The sequence below is a fragment of the Toxorhynchites rutilus genome, chromosome 2, assembly GCF_029784135.1.
Source record: "Toxorhynchites rutilus septentrionalis strain SRP chromosome 2, ASM2978413v1, whole genome shotgun sequence".
Lineage (NCBI taxonomy): Eukaryota > Metazoa > Arthropoda > Insecta > Diptera > Culicidae > Toxorhynchites > Toxorhynchites rutilus.
Window position 1 is genome coordinate 241,680,099 of NC_073745.1, and position 16,584 is coordinate 241,696,682.

General features: G+C 38.1%; 1 protein-coding gene across 5 annotated transcripts in view; it reads left to right on the forward strand.

Moving 5' to 3' along the window:
• Nucleotides 1-1,112: 1,112 nt before the first annotated feature.
• LOC129764853 (protein disabled) overlaps nt 1,113-16,584 on the forward strand; it is a 45,431-nt gene continuing 29,959 nt past the window's right edge. For 2 of the 5 annotated variants that reach the window (XM_055764385.1, XM_055764389.1), the window contains exons 1-3: nt 13,873-14,551; nt 14,646-14,761; nt 15,200-15,298. In XM_055764385.1, coding sequence (XP_055620360.1) covers nt 14,512-14,551; nt 14,646-14,761; nt 15,200-15,298 — 255 coding nt within the window. In that variant the 5' untranslated portion in view covers nt 13,873-14,511. Of the gene's footprint in view, nt 1,267-1,317; nt 1,336-1,379; nt 1,401-2,018; nt 2,416-13,872; nt 14,552-14,645; nt 14,762-15,199; nt 15,299-16,584 lie in introns of those variants that run through there. The other 3 variants (XM_055764386.1, XM_055764387.1, XM_055764388.1) reach the window with 3 other exon arrangements.

A 16,584-nucleotide genomic window follows, 5' to 3' on the forward strand; every position in this document is an offset into this window, starting at 1 on the left:
CTATATCCCCTAATTTCACACAAGTCCGTAAAGAAGGAACGTGAAAACGAGAAATCTCGTGTGCGGCCCGCAAAATGTAAATTCGACCAATTTAATTGTTCTATAACTGTGTTGAATACCAAATTTTGTCATCTTTCGAATGGGAGCAACAGAATCGTTCTAAATAACGGATTTTCTAAATTAGAGCCTGTTCAGGGCAAACAGAGCTCAAAACAAGAAAAAATCCATGAATCTGTCATAGTTGATGTTCAATCATATGTGACGAAGGAATTCGTTTTCCTCAAATTTGATCCTCTATCACTCTTGAAAGATCCCGGGACAACTACCTAAGTAAACCAGTCACGGAAATCAATTTTGTTCTAGTATACCCTGTATATACTCTTCGAAAAAGAAAAATTTCATTCAAAAATTGTACAAAAACTGCGGGTACTTTCTATATGACCTAACAAAACAATAAAATGAAAAAAGTATATGAGAATATATTGAAGACATTTTATGATAAAATTTTTCCATTGAACCTAGCTAATAGGGGAGATGGGGGTAAGACGGACATGTTAAGGAAAACTTCAATTATATCTTTGGAAACTAATGTTTTCAAAAAATTTAAAGCAATTTCTTACAGTTCAATATACTGGTTTTCGAAATAACTGGCCAAATGTTTTATAAAAATGTGTTTTCCATGTTTTTTTACTGAAATTAAAACAAACCGAAAAGTAGAACATTTTTATCGGTGCTCTCTCAGTGTTTGTGCGCACAGTAACTGAAATAGAACAGAAAGAGAAAGCAATATAAAAAAGAGTTCTATCCCTTCTTCCCTTCACCATCATGCATTGGATGTGATTATGGATATGACTGTCCATTTCACACACATCCGCGAGCATCCTTCCGCGTGTTTCTTTGTCCAGCGGTTCTAGTGAGTGACGATTTTCACACATTACTTCACTAGGACCATCCTTGGTGCAGCCCGAAATAATAGCGAAATACGTTCACCCAACTGTCACTGGGTGTTGTTCCAATACTCCGTCCGTACACACGAATTGTCCGGTTTCGAATTTCCTTGGTTCATTCCACGCGCATACATTCAAACGCCCGTTTATACACCAGTCATCATCGGGAAAATGTGAGGAGCGCGCGCGTATAGCGACGGTGAAAAAAAGGGAAAAATTTCAATGAAAAATGGCAGAGGTGGTTATTTTGACTGCGAGTTGAAAATCGCCAGGAGACACACTAGACGGGCGTGGTAGCGTTCAAATTGTAGTTAAAACGGTAATAAGTGGTCACTCTATCAGTTGGTGGTGAAGTTGAAGAAGAAAAGTGCATTGGATCGAGGACATAGTGGGTGTGAAAATCGTCTGTCGGGAAAAGTGGGCCAACTAGGGGATTTGTGAATCTTGATAAAAGTATTATTGGAAGAGGAATATTTTCTGGAGAAAACAGTTTACATATTCATTCTGCATCGATGACAAGGACCCCACAAATTACTTGAACGGTGAAAAGCTATCGGATGCACACCTGTACCGTGAGAACCGTAAATTCTTCAGGGATTTTTGATCCTCTTAGTTAGGGGTTGGAAAAATCGATACATGAACATACCGGTAACCATCACATCATCGTCAGTGTCGTCATCGTCGTCGTAGTATTTGCCATCAGCCGGAAGAAACGCATTCCATGCACCGCAGCAACATTGACCTATGGTGTGAACAGGAACTGAAAAAATCCGAACAAATAGTTCGGCTCGAGGGATAATTTTCTACAATAGACACTGGTTCAATGTTCAATCCAGGTGGTGTGCATACATATCTGGAACACCTTAAACCAGACGTCTGCGAGCGCTCTCCTGTTTGTTACACACGCTTCGGATCGATATTTTATATTACAGATCATAACGAAGAAAAAGGGATTGCTGAAGGCTAATGCCGGAAGAAGACAATGTTCGAATCACGGACTAATTAGAACGCAGAGAACGAAATAGCAACTTGAACCGTGGTGTGTTATACATCTTCTTTTTGATTTTGCAGGAATTAGACAGGTGGATTAAAATTAATTAATTACTTAATAATTCAATATTAGTGAACGAGCCAACTAGAGTGCATAAAACACTAAATAAATTGTTCAGAATCATCATAATATAGCGAGTTAACGAGCTTAGTGAAGCAAAAAGTGACATCCGGCGAGCGAAAAGTGAAACTAAGTTAAATCGATTCGGTACCGTTTAAGTCTTCACAGTTCGGAATGAAAACCATATGATAAACGGTCATGGACTTGCACGGCAGTCACCATGTGTAGGAAAGAATAGATGTTTGTTTCCCTTCGAAATGACGGATTAAAAATCGTTCAGAATTGATACCAACAGCTTAGTATACCAAAAATATAGAAAAATGCAGACACTCAGGAAGAAGACCAGTCCGTTGAAGTGTAAGTATTCAAGTTATTACAATGGTTTAATAAACTATTTAAAGGGTGATTTTCAAAAATCGTATACAACGAGAAAGTCATTTTTCGTAGTAATCCTCACCAATACAATAATCATACAAATGCATCATAGTATTTATACAATACATAGTATTTCAATATCATTGATAAATTTGGGAATTTGAAGAGGAAAGTGATTCGCTCCTGAAGCCTAGATAATTTAGAAATGTGAAAAATTCAAATGTGTCATTTTGTTTATGATTCTACAAATAGGAAAACTGTGTAGTTTCTAATCATTCGCCGTTATCTGAACTTCCAACCACTTCCAAGTTATCTAAACTTTATTTTTGTTAGCAACAATGTTCGCGTAGAATTTTTTTTACGATAGTTGATTATCGAACGAGGACACCATCATTGCCTCACGATTCCAGACTACTTTCTACCACTACAACTCTTACAACCCGTTGAAAATGTCCAAATTATACAAACTAAAGTTGAAACCAGAATGTCGCGTTATACGCCGCGTCGCTACAATTGTACTTCGACAGTTCAATTTGAATATGTGTGTTCCCATCTAGTCGTCCACAATGATGCGTCGCGCCATGAGCTGACGCTTGTTCTAAACTGCTTGCGTTGAATCCGCGTTGACGGCATTGAGCTTCGCATTACGAAATGGGGGAGTAGGCATGATAATATGGGTTTGCAGAAGAAATGAACACGCTTTTAACATCAAAAGTATGAATGAAAATTAGTTTTTCCAAATCAATTTAGTACTCTATGTAAATGACAATCACTTTTGCTTGCAAGTAGTGAAAATATATCACACAAAAACTGTGTCTAAAGATAATGTTATATTATAATGGTAAGTTTTGGTGAGAATATCTGAAAATTCATAGAAAATAATTTAAACTGAGGTCAGAACAACGTATTTCTAGTAGGCAAATAACGCAAAGAAAAAAAATTCATACAAATTTTAACAAATTAAAACTGTCTTAGAACCGACTAATCTGATAGAGAATAGTTGGCCTCATGCAAACTAATGTCGTATCTAGATGTCGACACCATTTCGACGTCAACGCGAATATGTCAATGTGTTGTTTTTAACAACATTCAATTGATGTCGTGCACACAACAAGAACAAGATTTTTCTACGTTCTCAGATTTGTTGAAAATCGAGTTTGAAACAAATTTCATCGAATTAGTGGAAACAAACGAGTGCCTCTGGCAAACGGTAGCACAAAGCTTTCAATTTCCGTTCGATTTATGGTGAAAACAATGTGTGTAGCAGAACCTACGAGACATGATGCCCTCGTAAAATACATTTGCGAATAGATGGAGGAGATGCCGATATCGACTGTTAAACCGCTGGAAGCTGAGTTCTTGGACTGATGCCTCACCGATTTACATCTGAATAAAAACGGTGACCTCAATAAATCCTCAAATGTTTAAAAGTATTATCAATCAGAATGCAAGTGTTACGACAAAACGACGACGGGCCCCTCATACAACGTGAGCCAATAGAATTGAGCCAAAACTCTTTGTTATTGTTATTGTGAACAATGTGTGTTATTGTAAACAATTTTAAAAACTGAATTGATATAAATTTGAGCTGAAAATCACTTATAGGACTAAATACAAAATATTAAAATTGTTGGCCACTTTAATACAATGAACTTTACAGCTTCAAGCTGACTCAAAATCAAAAAAGGCTGAGAGAATTTTCCGAAAGGTGTAGCCAACAGCGAGAATAAAATAAAAACGAAATTGTTGTGTTAATTGTTTTATTTTTTATTATCTTTTATACATAACCAGTAAGCAGTAAATCAGGTAGCTGATACGAAGCCTTACTAGTATCGCTCCTTATTCGAATTTCTGTAGTTGACAAATCCATAAGAAATGAAACTTGAGAACTCCATTCCCTTAAATTCATAGAACCTTCACAACCCACTGCACTCATGGAGTTGTGAAGCATCGTTACCACTTCCACATATATGTCAGCTATTTCTGGAAGTAATTATATTGTCTTTCCCGATATTTTTCAACATGCAACCAAGATGAGTTAAGTTTTCAATAGTTTTTCTAACACGATAAAGCCGATAATTGAAGCTTCCATAAACAACCGAAAGATGCTGCATGAGGTTGGGCTTCAGAGGAAACGCTGTGTTACCAACAATGTGATGTGGAAATACTTTGTAGGGGTCAGACACGATATAAGGACCAGGCTAATTGCTATAGTTTCTAAACTCAGCGCTGGTAAAATTTCCTCCATCGCCATCTCCACTATATGTACCAACATCAATGAAGCGTAAATTATAATTGGCATCGCCACTTTAATGTTGTGTTAATGGCACAACCTTAAAGTGACATAAGTCGAGTTCAGAAAATAATCGAGGTCTCTTTGTCGCATCAGCATATCGATAATCTCTCTTGCTCGCGGTTTTGGCTTGTAGGTTGAACTCACCATCTACCATAGCCGGTGCCTCGAATATTATCCGGGTGACATAAATAGCAGCTACGGCGCCAGCTGCTCTTCGATGTCGGCTCATGTATTTTTTCAGATCGAATTTTTTTGACTACACGTACGTAATCTGCAAACATAGAATAATTATAAGAAATTACAGATTCACTCGTTGAATTAATTCTTTTGAGCGTTTTGCTTTGTTTTTGTTCACATGTAAAGCGGTGACGCGAACGTTAGATTGTGATTACAAATCAACCGATTGCGTCAAGCAAATGTTGTACATGTTGCACATGTAAAGTCTTGTCCAGTTAGAATCCGTACGGAAGAAATCATTTATATCTCGGAGATAGAATGACATACAAAAAAGAGTGATCAACCAAAAGAAAGATATATTCTTGCACTTTTACAAAAAAATGTCCTTAAAATTATTTTTCTTCATTTCTGATGAAACTTCTCACTTTTCTGGTGATTCCTCCCATCAAACGTTGCACAGCGGCAGTGTCGACCTCTGTGGCCAGTTTTTTCCAGAATCTGGTCATCCCTGCAGCGTCCCGAGCCATTTTTCCGGTCTTCTTTAGCTTCCGCTTCATAATCGCCCAATATTTTTCAATTGGGCGGAATTGGGGGCAGTTTGGTGGGTTGAACTCCTTCTCGATAAAATCCACCCCGTTGTCGCGGTACCACTGGAGAACCTCCCGGCTATAGTGGCAACTCGCTAAGTCAGGCCAAAACTTAACGGGACCATTGTGTGCCTTTATGAAAGGCAACACACGCTCCTTCAGGCACTCTTCCTTGTACAATTTCGAATCCATGGTCTTTGTAGTGATGAAAACCGGCGTCTTCGCACCACAGGTGCATATACCCTGCCAGATCATCATCTTCTTGGCAAATTTGTCCATGAACATGAACTTGAATTTGGCGGGGACATCGCCTCGTGCCGTGGAAAGATAAAATTTTTGTCCCGGAAGTTGGCCGAAGTCCATTTTTACATAAGTTTCGTCATCCTGGAGCAGGCATCCATGGTACTTCGTTAGTACCTGATAATACAACTTACGAGCGCGAGTTTTCGTCACTAGACTCTGCTTCATCGTCCTATTTGGTTGCTTGATTGCTTTGTAGGAATGAAGTCCAGCTCGGTGAATGATTCGTCGAACGGTACTACGAGCGGCACCGTATTTCTGAGCGATATCATGTTCGGACAGTCCAGGGTTTGCTCTGACGGTTCTCAACACCTTCCAATTCAGCTGACGATCGTAGGTTCCGCTTCGACGCTTCTTTTGAACCGCCCGGTCCACGCTGTTCCGCTCGCGGAATCGTCTGAGCACATCACATACGGTAGTTTTAGCGATATCCAACTGTTTCGCGATCTTCGCACCCGACCACGTTGGATTGTCAACGTGGGTGTGCAAGATTAATTTTCTTCTTCTGTCTTCCATGTGGAATAACTCCGGACTTACGGCACGAAAAAATTTGAAACTTTTACCACCAGAAGAGGAAACATTTGTAAACAAACCGCTGTAAAAACTTTCTTGCAGCGGCCACTGACTGTGCCGCTGTAAAATGTGCAACGCGTACGGATTCTAACTGGACAAGACTTTAGTACAAAACGTAAGCAATGACAGCTGACGAGAAGCGACGCACAACGCGGCATTCTGGTCCCACCTTAAGAATTAAATTAACGGATTTTTGAACAATTAAATACACTGAATTCAGATACAAACGTTCCAAAATATGACGGGCTCCCGTGGTTAGCGTCACACATTATCATGCCGGGGGCTCGGGTTCAATTTCCGTTCTAGATTTTCTGTTACAGAAATTTCATCCAACTTGCACAGTGGTTACGCGTATTCTAGAGCTTGCCACTCAGAACACGTTCAAGGCGTGTGTCAAGCTACCGTCAATGCTTTGGTACATGCTTTTCAACGTTTCATCTTTATTTCTTGAAGTAAATAATTCTTCATGTATTGACCTTGATCGCGGTTAACTTATGCATTAATAAATGGACTAGTTTTGGATGGCGATGGAAAAAAATGTAAAAAAGTTAATTCAAAGGAACAAAATTTCAGCTAAGCTCGATGCATTGCTCGTACTGTCAGATCCACCCCGGAGCGAAGATGCTGAACATCGTGAGGTCTCACGTGATATTGTTCTGATATTAACAACATCCACTCCCTTCTGGAGAAAAGCCACCCGACTGCGGTACTGCACGACCGTGAACTGCAACAGAAGCTGAAGAGGAAGACCAAACACAAGGTGAACTCATTGTTCCACATCTCGTGCCGGAAGATCGCAGCAAACGGTTAGAAGTCCTACTCAAAATGGACATTTCTATCCGGAAGCGTCAGTCTAGGCCGGCCGTGTCTGGAGAGCAAGCAAACATCCAGATGGAGTAACTGAACGTGCTGCTGAAAAACATCTCTTCGGCGAAACGCAATGTCATGTTCACGATGGTTGTTGAGACCTACTTGATGATGGACGGCAACGACTGGTATGGGACCGGGTACTTTACGTCCCCCACCAAGGAGGTAAGCGATGACGTCAAATATATCTACCACACCAAGTTCCCAACAAGATCCTCCTGTGACTGATAATCATCGAAAAGGGAATGTCCAAGCCGCTGTTCTTAACTTCGAGGTTCGCGGTAAACGGAGAGATACACCGTACAAATGTCCTGCCGGACATTGAGAACACTTTCATCGAGAGTAATCACGCGAAAGAGTATTTTTAACTTCTGACTGGACCCGGTCTTGGCCCATTATAGACAATTTTTGGGCGAACCTTAAACCGAGGATCTACTCCGAGCTGATCGCCAAGGCTACGAAAGAGCTAAAGAACATGACGACATTCATCTTCTCATCGGCCATAGCTAAGCGTCGGAGGATTTCTGTAGAAGGCTTGATAAACGTAGGATTCAAGGAAAACTTGTTCTATTAAATTATCTTTTGTAGTCTGTTTTGTCATTGCCATCCAAAATAAGTCTTCTTTTAATACAAACGTTATACACGTAGATTTTGAACATTACGGAGCCAATTTTTATTGAATGGATGATGACACAAAATTTTGGAGGCCAATTCATTAGTCTAAAGCGTGAAATGAACTGTTCACAAAATCGTTCTTGCAGTGAAGCAGATTCAACCAAGTTGTTTCATTTGGATACTCTGTATTTGGAAGAACCATTCCATTATGAACACATATATGAGCAACACTAAATGGAAACGATAGCACAATATCACATGTGATTCTCGGGAATTCACGGGATTCGAGGATAAGGTTTTCAGGGTCCCTCATTGCTTGAATGAAAATTTTTTCCTGTGTAGTTGGCAATGGGGTCAACCATATATCAACTGGATAGTGTATCGCGGTGAATATTGTTTACTCGGGACTCATACAGTATGTGAATAATGTAAATATTGACAGGTAACAGGTGCAATGAATCGGAAAACTTTCAATGAAGAAAATTTATCTGATAATATGTATTTTCAGGAAAATATAAAACAGACAGTTTTCAATGACGTTTTCTGTCATCTTCAACTTTCGCTTTATTATTACCACTATTTATCGACAATTAGGACTCCGCTATCCTTGCTGTAGTGTCAGCTAGCAAAATTTGGCTAAAAAGTCTCTGAACAATCATGGGGCTTGATAAAAGCTAAACTTCCTATTTATAATCTTATTCGACACAATACGTTTGATTTTCTTTTTGACGTAGGACTACATCTAATAGTAATATATGAGAAATAAAATAATAATATAAACATCGAACATGTATGAAAAAGTGAAAGATCTCGAATGCTTATAACTCGAGCATTTCTTAAGTACGGGAACAGGAATATGGTGCCATGGTGTACACGATTCCAACCCTTCCGGTTATCTGGAGAAGAAATTGTTTTTTGCACGTTTTTTATGATAATTCAGATTTTCTTGAATAGTAATATAAAAAATAATATTTTTCTATTAGTTCGTGCGATAGAGAGATGTATAAAGATTTATTAACATACATTTTTTTCAAATTTTGTTTTCTTCCGAGATAAGACAACTGAGCAAACCCTAGCCCAACTCGTCACTTCAGGCCTTCCATAATCGTATAAGGCCGTGGCCATAGTGAACGTGATGCGATGCGGGCGCGGGTTCGTTTGCGGGAAAGCTTTTTTGTTCACGAATGCGGAAATCAAATGCAAACCGCCCGGACCTGACACAGTAAACGCGATGCAAACGCGATTTCAATGCGGCGAAAATATCAGCCCTATTCTGTATTCCGACGGATTTTCATTTCGTTCGAAACCGTTATTTCGTTCGAGTTATAATTTCGTATTCTCTATTTCGAACGCTTTAACCATTTAATGTTCGAAGAGAAACAGATCGAACGAAATGCAAAAACAACTCGAACGGAATACAGAATAGAATTATATCAAGTCGTTCGGAATATTTCGAATCGATCGGAATACAGAATAGGGGTGTATGTGTAGAGTGTTTTGCCGCAAATGAACGCAAGTGATAGTTGCCAGTCGATTTTCATAAATATCTTCACAATCGAACTCATCGAACGAAAATGAAGATTGAGTTGTTAAATTATTATTTTCGTTTTGTTCGATGAGTTCTATAACTATATTCTAATTCACGTAATGCATATTATGAAAACCACGTTTACTGTGTCCTCGGTCTAATTGAACATATTTTTCGTTTTTACCATGAAGATGTAATTGTAAACCAATTTTATTGTAGTCAAGTAAAAAAAATGCTCACTTGTGTTCAAAAATAAAATTGATTCCGATAAACAGTACCATTTTGAGTAATGAGACACTGTTTAATAGTCAGCTTAAGGCCGAAGACATAGTTAATGCGGTGCGATGTGATGCGATGCTATGCGAAGCGAGTAATTCGAGCTCATCGCGTGTTATGACATACTGATCGCTAACATCTAAATCAAAAGTACAACAAATGAAACATTTTTCTTAGTGGCTTTTCGCTACTTTTTCTCAAGTGTCTCAAAGTGTTTTTTTATTCACGACAATTTTCATTTTCATGTGCATATATTCTCCTGAATGCTTTATGATATGCCACAGTTAACGATATTGAAGTATCTTTCTGTGAACATGGTAAATGGAAAGCCCTTAACGTAATACAGGTCGGACTCGATTATATACAGACTCGATTATATGTGATTCGATTATATACAATTTTGGACTCGATTATATACAGTTTGGAAAAAACTATTTTTTTATATTTCAAATATGACTTATTTCAAGAAGAAATGTAACTTTTTAGCGTTAAGGTGAACTTTAAGTGTCTATTGCATGTACAGTGGGGTAAAAATCGTGATTTTTGAGGATTTAGCTTGAATTTTCACCAGCAATTGTTTATATCGATATTGCAGCCAAATTAAGAAAAATAGAAGTTGGGCGTCAAAGAACAAATTTTAGAGCTTTAATTGATAGAAACAGTCTAGTTTAATACAAATTTTTAGGATAAAATTAATAATAAGGCATTAAAATTATTAACTTTTAAGTTTTTCACTTCCAAAATGTTATTAAAATCCACTAATTTAGTTGTTCCATTACTATATACTGTACTCAACTTTCTCATCTTTCAAATGAAAGCATCAGAATCGTCTTTCGTAGCGTACTTTTTAATATAGAGCCAGTTTGAGGCCACAGAGTCCGAAACAAAAAATAAAGTTCTATAACTCTGTCATTGTTGAAATTCAAACATATGCGTAGAAGGTTTTTTTCCATCGAATATGATCGTCTATCACCTCCTGAGATAATCTGGATAACTTAATTTTTTTGAGCAAGAACCTCTTTGTGGTCTGCGAACTCCAGCGTGTAGAAGTAACCGAGTAAAGATTTCGTCGTTTTACTCATACACTACGTTTCACAACTTTAGAACCACTTCATTTTTTTGAGCAGTATGAGTAATTTGGAGAGCTTAAACGAGCAATATCCTCTGCGTAGAACGAGATTCACTCTAAAACATGGTGCAGCTCAGTCGAAACCACTCCGAATGGGTTTTTTGAATTGATTTAAAAACTGAAGATGACCAACGAATTAAAATTTTATTGTAATTCATGTGAAATTTACTAGTATTTTGCAAACGAGTGAGAGTTTTTCAATTTGGTTCTATTGTTATGAAACACTGGAGTTATAGTTTTGTGAATGTTCCGCGCCTGGACACAACAATAACGTTCAAATGGGCAGGGTTACAAATAAAGATAGCTATTATATCCAACATCCAACATCTCTGGAAATTCAGAAAAATGAAGTGGTTCTATAGTTGTAAAACGCAGTGTATAGCTGAGCAAATAATCGAGTGTTCAAAGAACTGCTTCGAATCTTATTGATAGCACTTATAACATATAGTAAAGACTGATGCGATCAGGGCCCAAATTTTTTGCTACTAAATGCTGTTTTTGAAACACGCAATGAATAACCAGTACCTTATGCAGTTGTAACATGAACAATCTGTCCATACAAAAGGATAATGAAATGAAAATTTCAGAAAAATAATGGCAGTTGGAATAAAGGATTAGATGTGTGTATGTAATGTATGTACATTAGGGTGCCAATGAAAATGGTCATCTCTAATTTCAAAAAGTTACCTCACAAAAAATGTTCACCACCTCGAAAAAACACCCTATGCTAAATTTCAGCTTAATCGTACTTAAGGGAGAATGGCGCAAAGCGGTCATAGTTTGAGTTTATTGAAAATCGAAAAATCACCCAAGGGGGGAGGGAAATCGGGGTTTTCCAAAGAAAATTTTTGATGCCAAATGTCTTAAAATTGCATTAAATGTCGAGATCTAGTGTCATCTCGAAATTTTTTTTTGTCAAAAATCGGCATTAGTTTAGTTTTAGTTAGTTTAGTTAGGGACTAGTTTAGTTAGTTTAGTTAGGGACTTAGTTTTTTTCGGAGTACGAAACGAAAAGTTTTTGTTTTGTGGTTTTGGGTGCCAATAAAAATAGTTATCTCGCTTCTTCATTCGGAATTTGCAACGAAATGTTGATTTGCACGATAGTATACCCTATGCAAAATATTAGCCCATTCGGGCTTCAGTTACTGATGTCATAAAAGTTAAAATTTGAGTTTTTTTGAAAAACGTAAAACCACCGAAAATCGAGGTTTTCAAAAAAAAACTGATGCCAAATCTCTTGAAATTGCATTTCCCGTCAAGATTCACAGTTAACTCGTACTCCAAAAAAAAACTAAGTACCAGATTGCCGATTTTTGACAAAAAAAAATTTGACATCCAAAAAAAAATTTAGAAAACCCCGATTTCCTTTACTCCACCCTTGTGTGATTTTTCAATTTTCAAAAAACTCAAACTTTGACCACTTTGCGCCACTCTCCCTCCGATTGAGCTGAAATTCGGCATAGGGTGTTTTTTCGAGGTGGGGAACATTTAGTATAGGGTAACTTTTTGAAATTTAAGGGTCGATTTTTTCCTTCATTGGCACCCTAATATACATGTATGTATGTACAAAACACATTTATAACCTAACTGAAATGTAACAAAATGGCGGCATTCGATTTTTTCATAATATTTGCAATGTCGCGAGTATGGCGGCATTCGTTCGCTAAGGGTTAATATATCAAACATACCCTAACAATAGAGCTTCATTGATGGGTGATCTAGACTCGTCCAGTTGGAGAGAAAATCTGTTGGTCTATAATAATTTGAACAACAATTTTCCCTCTTTGCGACCAATCTCAAGTTTCTTCAAATAATTTTGAAAAAGAAAATGTTACGCCATGCACATAAGTAAACAAGTATTTTGTGAATTCTTGTTAATCACTTTATTCTAGTTTCCTTTATTTAGCTTTGTAAACACGTTGTAATCTCTTGAGTTAAATTAGTATATGAGTGTATTATCATTCTAGCTCCAACGTATTTCAGAACGCAAATGAACTTGCAACCTAAGGACAAACTTGTTATACAGTGAAATATCAGGAGCATGTTTGGACATAAATTTTATGATGACTTTTTTCGTATTAAATCGCGTATATGTTTAAAATACAGAGAAATTTAAAATGAGCCTGAAGGACTTGTACGGTCAAACACATTTCCTTGCGCGAGCCTGTTCACGTTTTTTTACTTGCCGAATTTTTCATCTTATACTTTTTGTACTTTTTTCATTTCATCTTGCGCACGTTCATCGTCTTGTTGAGTTTTTAAAATGTACAGCAATAATACTTTCTACTAAAATATTAGTCATTCTTATAACACAGCTAATACAGCATCCAAAATATTTCAAATAAGAACATTTGTTATTATATAGGGGTCGATTTTCAGACCTCGTCAACCACCAAAATCAATTTTCATTTGTGTTGACCCCTAGGAAACCAAAATCGATATCGACCACTTTGAGAAACCCTGCATTAGCATATACATTCGCCATTTTTAGAGAAATAAGTACCATTATTACATTAAAACAGATAGCAAACCTTTTAACTCTCATATGACACTATGACTTTATCTAAATAGCATGTTACGAAAGCTTGTTTTCGACTTTCAAAGGAAGGGAAAATAGGTCTGCACGGTGGAGTACGATTACGGATTTGGGTCACTGTATTCTTATTGAAGAAGTTCCTAAGCATCGTACGAATGGAACAGTATTCATATGATTTTTATACCGTACTTAGGTTTCAACACAATGCCTTTCATTTGTCGGCGCAACCAGGTACTCGATTCACACCTATCGAAATGTCAAACAATCAGAGGAAAACAAATTGATACGAATGTGCGTAGAAAAGGATCTCGCACTCACACTATCCTGTTTTAGAAACATGAATGTGAACTGAGTACAGTTTGGATGAATGAATTTTTGACAGCCGACACTACGGCACGGCATACAACACCCACACAGTCCCGTTACCAGAGTGCGTACGGGATGTAGTGTGAGAGTTCTGGCGAATGAACCACCTCTCGATTACTATGCGTTCATCCAATGTGCTCCAATGTTGTAGCGGATAGCTCTGTCGCTTCGCCATTCGTGAAACCAACGTCAGTCACTGAGAGTTAAACCAGATGAGAATATAGTGCTTATTCGCGCAGCAGCTAATTTTCTATGCTATGATAATGTGATTTATAGTTGATTGAATCAGGAGAGTAAAACTAGTTTTCCAGAATCAATCACAGGGAAGAATAGTGACTTTTGTGGTCAATTCAATGACTGTGTTGAATTCGGTTCCACCATCAATGAGACATTTAACCTTTGTCTCGCCCGGTGGGACAGCTCCGAGTGGTTGTGCGAGATTTTGTTGAATTGTGGAATTCTTGTATTTACCGGAGCAGACAGCATCACCACCGAAACCATCCCCGGTAGTCCACAATCATGTTGATGAAGGGAAGGGTGAGAGAACGTTGTGAATCATTTGGAAGTTGGTTTTCGCTAGAGTGATTAGAACGGATTGTGCATTGCTACAAGAAACCGAAGATTCGACGTCACACACAGCTGTCTTGTGTGGCGAGGCTGAAGCGTTCGAGTGAGTGGAATACTGAGAAAAGTGGTACAGATGCAAAATTGTCCCTTCAAAGATAGCTGCGAAACACAGCACGCGAATTGCAAATTGCACTCGTACAAAGAGTTTGGTTCAATCCATACCGTAAGCAATTTTTGAGCAAGAGAGAAAAATCCGTCACAATGTTGAAAAACATCTCTCAAGATCGCGGAACAAACAGAAGTAAGACATTCTTGTTTTCGTGATATTTGTGTTCCCGAAATAAATGCGGAATTCTGACGAACGCTTTTGTTTTTCCCTTACTATACTTCGACAGATCGGAACGAACCTGGCCGGTTCTTCGGCGATGGAGTAAGCTTCAAGGCCAAACTGATTGGCATCCTGGAGGTTGGCGAGGCCAGAGGAGATCGCATGTGTCAGGAAGCGCTGCAGGTATGTTTATTTTTATCTCAACTGATGTTGATACAATACAAACACTTGCACAGTCAATCAGATAAATAGCATTCAAATGAAATTGATCCAATTTAGTGCTAGTAACCGAGAGTAAGACATATCGAATGTACGCAAAAACAGTAAATAAAACACTTTGCTCTGCTAAATGTAGTGGCGGCAGATGTTGTAGCGCACGCGTCACGGATCAATGAATTTAACATTGAAATTTGAAATGCATTAGCCGGTGGTCGCATTCCTATTCACCGTGTGTATGTTCGAAATCATGTATCTGCTTGATTACTATTTGTACAATCGGAAAAGATGTACTGGAGGTTGTTTGTTGGGATTGATTTATGGACCGATTTTCAAAGTATTTAAAATTTCTAAACTTTACAAAATCGTCTTGTATTGATCTAATAATTTTCTTACACTCCGTAGGACCTCAAAATGGCCATCCGAGCTGCCGGTGAGCACAAACAAAGGATTACGATCCACGTTACTATCGATGGACTGCGATTGAGAGATGAGAAAACAGGGGTGAGTGTGGTTCCGATCACATTGAAGTGTGTCATTGGATCGTTGCGATATGCAAATAAATATTGTACCAATGTCTTTACAGTAAATATTTAATATTGATGCTCATATTAACCCCCACAAAATGCAGTTATCATTCACGTAGATGTTTCGTTAATTTAATTATAATATATTAGATTTGAAGGTTTCTGAATGTGTTGTGCAGGAAGTACACAAAAAGGTTGAGATAGGCAATATTTAATCAGTGTACGAATAGTCATAACTCTTCAAAAAATAGACTTATTCAGATTCAACTGGTTATATTTGACGGGGAAACTTGTGTAGCTAGCGGACACCGGAGATGTTCCAGAAATACTGGCGGAATGTTCAAAACGTTTTTCCATAACTTGTCTGTATTCTATAGCATTCAGAAACTCCGTGGGGCTACCGGCAAAAAAGCACCTTAATTGCTGTCCCTGTCGTAGAAGGCGACTGATCTGGTGACAACGCGGGTAAGAGCGCGATGAAACCCAAGGAGATAGCACGGGGATATATCGTGAAGGAGTGCTTTGCTATCCTGCTCCCTGAATATAAGGGAGGGTGACATCCACTGAAATGGCAAGTCCCGGTGAAACCTTGGCAGGCCTCCCGGTACTTCAATGTTCGTCTAGGCTCAGCCACTAGATACTAGACTCAAATGTCAGACTACTGATTTACGCAGATCAAGCTTTTAACACGGTTCCCACGGGGGATTGTGTCAATCCTAGCATGACCTCCTTGTTTGCAAAGATAATCAGGGGCTGTCCATATACCACGTGGACAGAAAAAGCATGATTTTAAACTTCCCCCTCCCCATCCGAGGACAAGCGTGGACATTCCTTATACCCCTCCCTCTGTTGTCCACGTGGACATTCCTCCGGTTTTGAGGAAAAAATCAAGAAATTCTATTTTTTTCGCTTAAATTTCATTTCAAGTTTGTTTCTATTTTCCATTCCATATTTTCATTGATAAAAATTATAGCCTTACCAATGGTAACGATTTGTCTTGAAATCTTCAATTTTTTTCAACATTGTCCGGGAGCTCATTATTTTCTTCCGAATTCCATTTACGCTATCTCCATATCTATTTTAAAATATCGATTTTCAGCTTATTCTCAAGTATTTTTATTAAAGCTGACTGGCTGTTTTCAAAAAAATCAGACAATGAAATCAAGCACTTTGTTTAAAAACAGAATTTTCTCGTCTAAACATCAATCACATTCGCTTTTGCAGGTTCGGTAGTGCCTGATGGCTATAATGAACCTAGTAAAA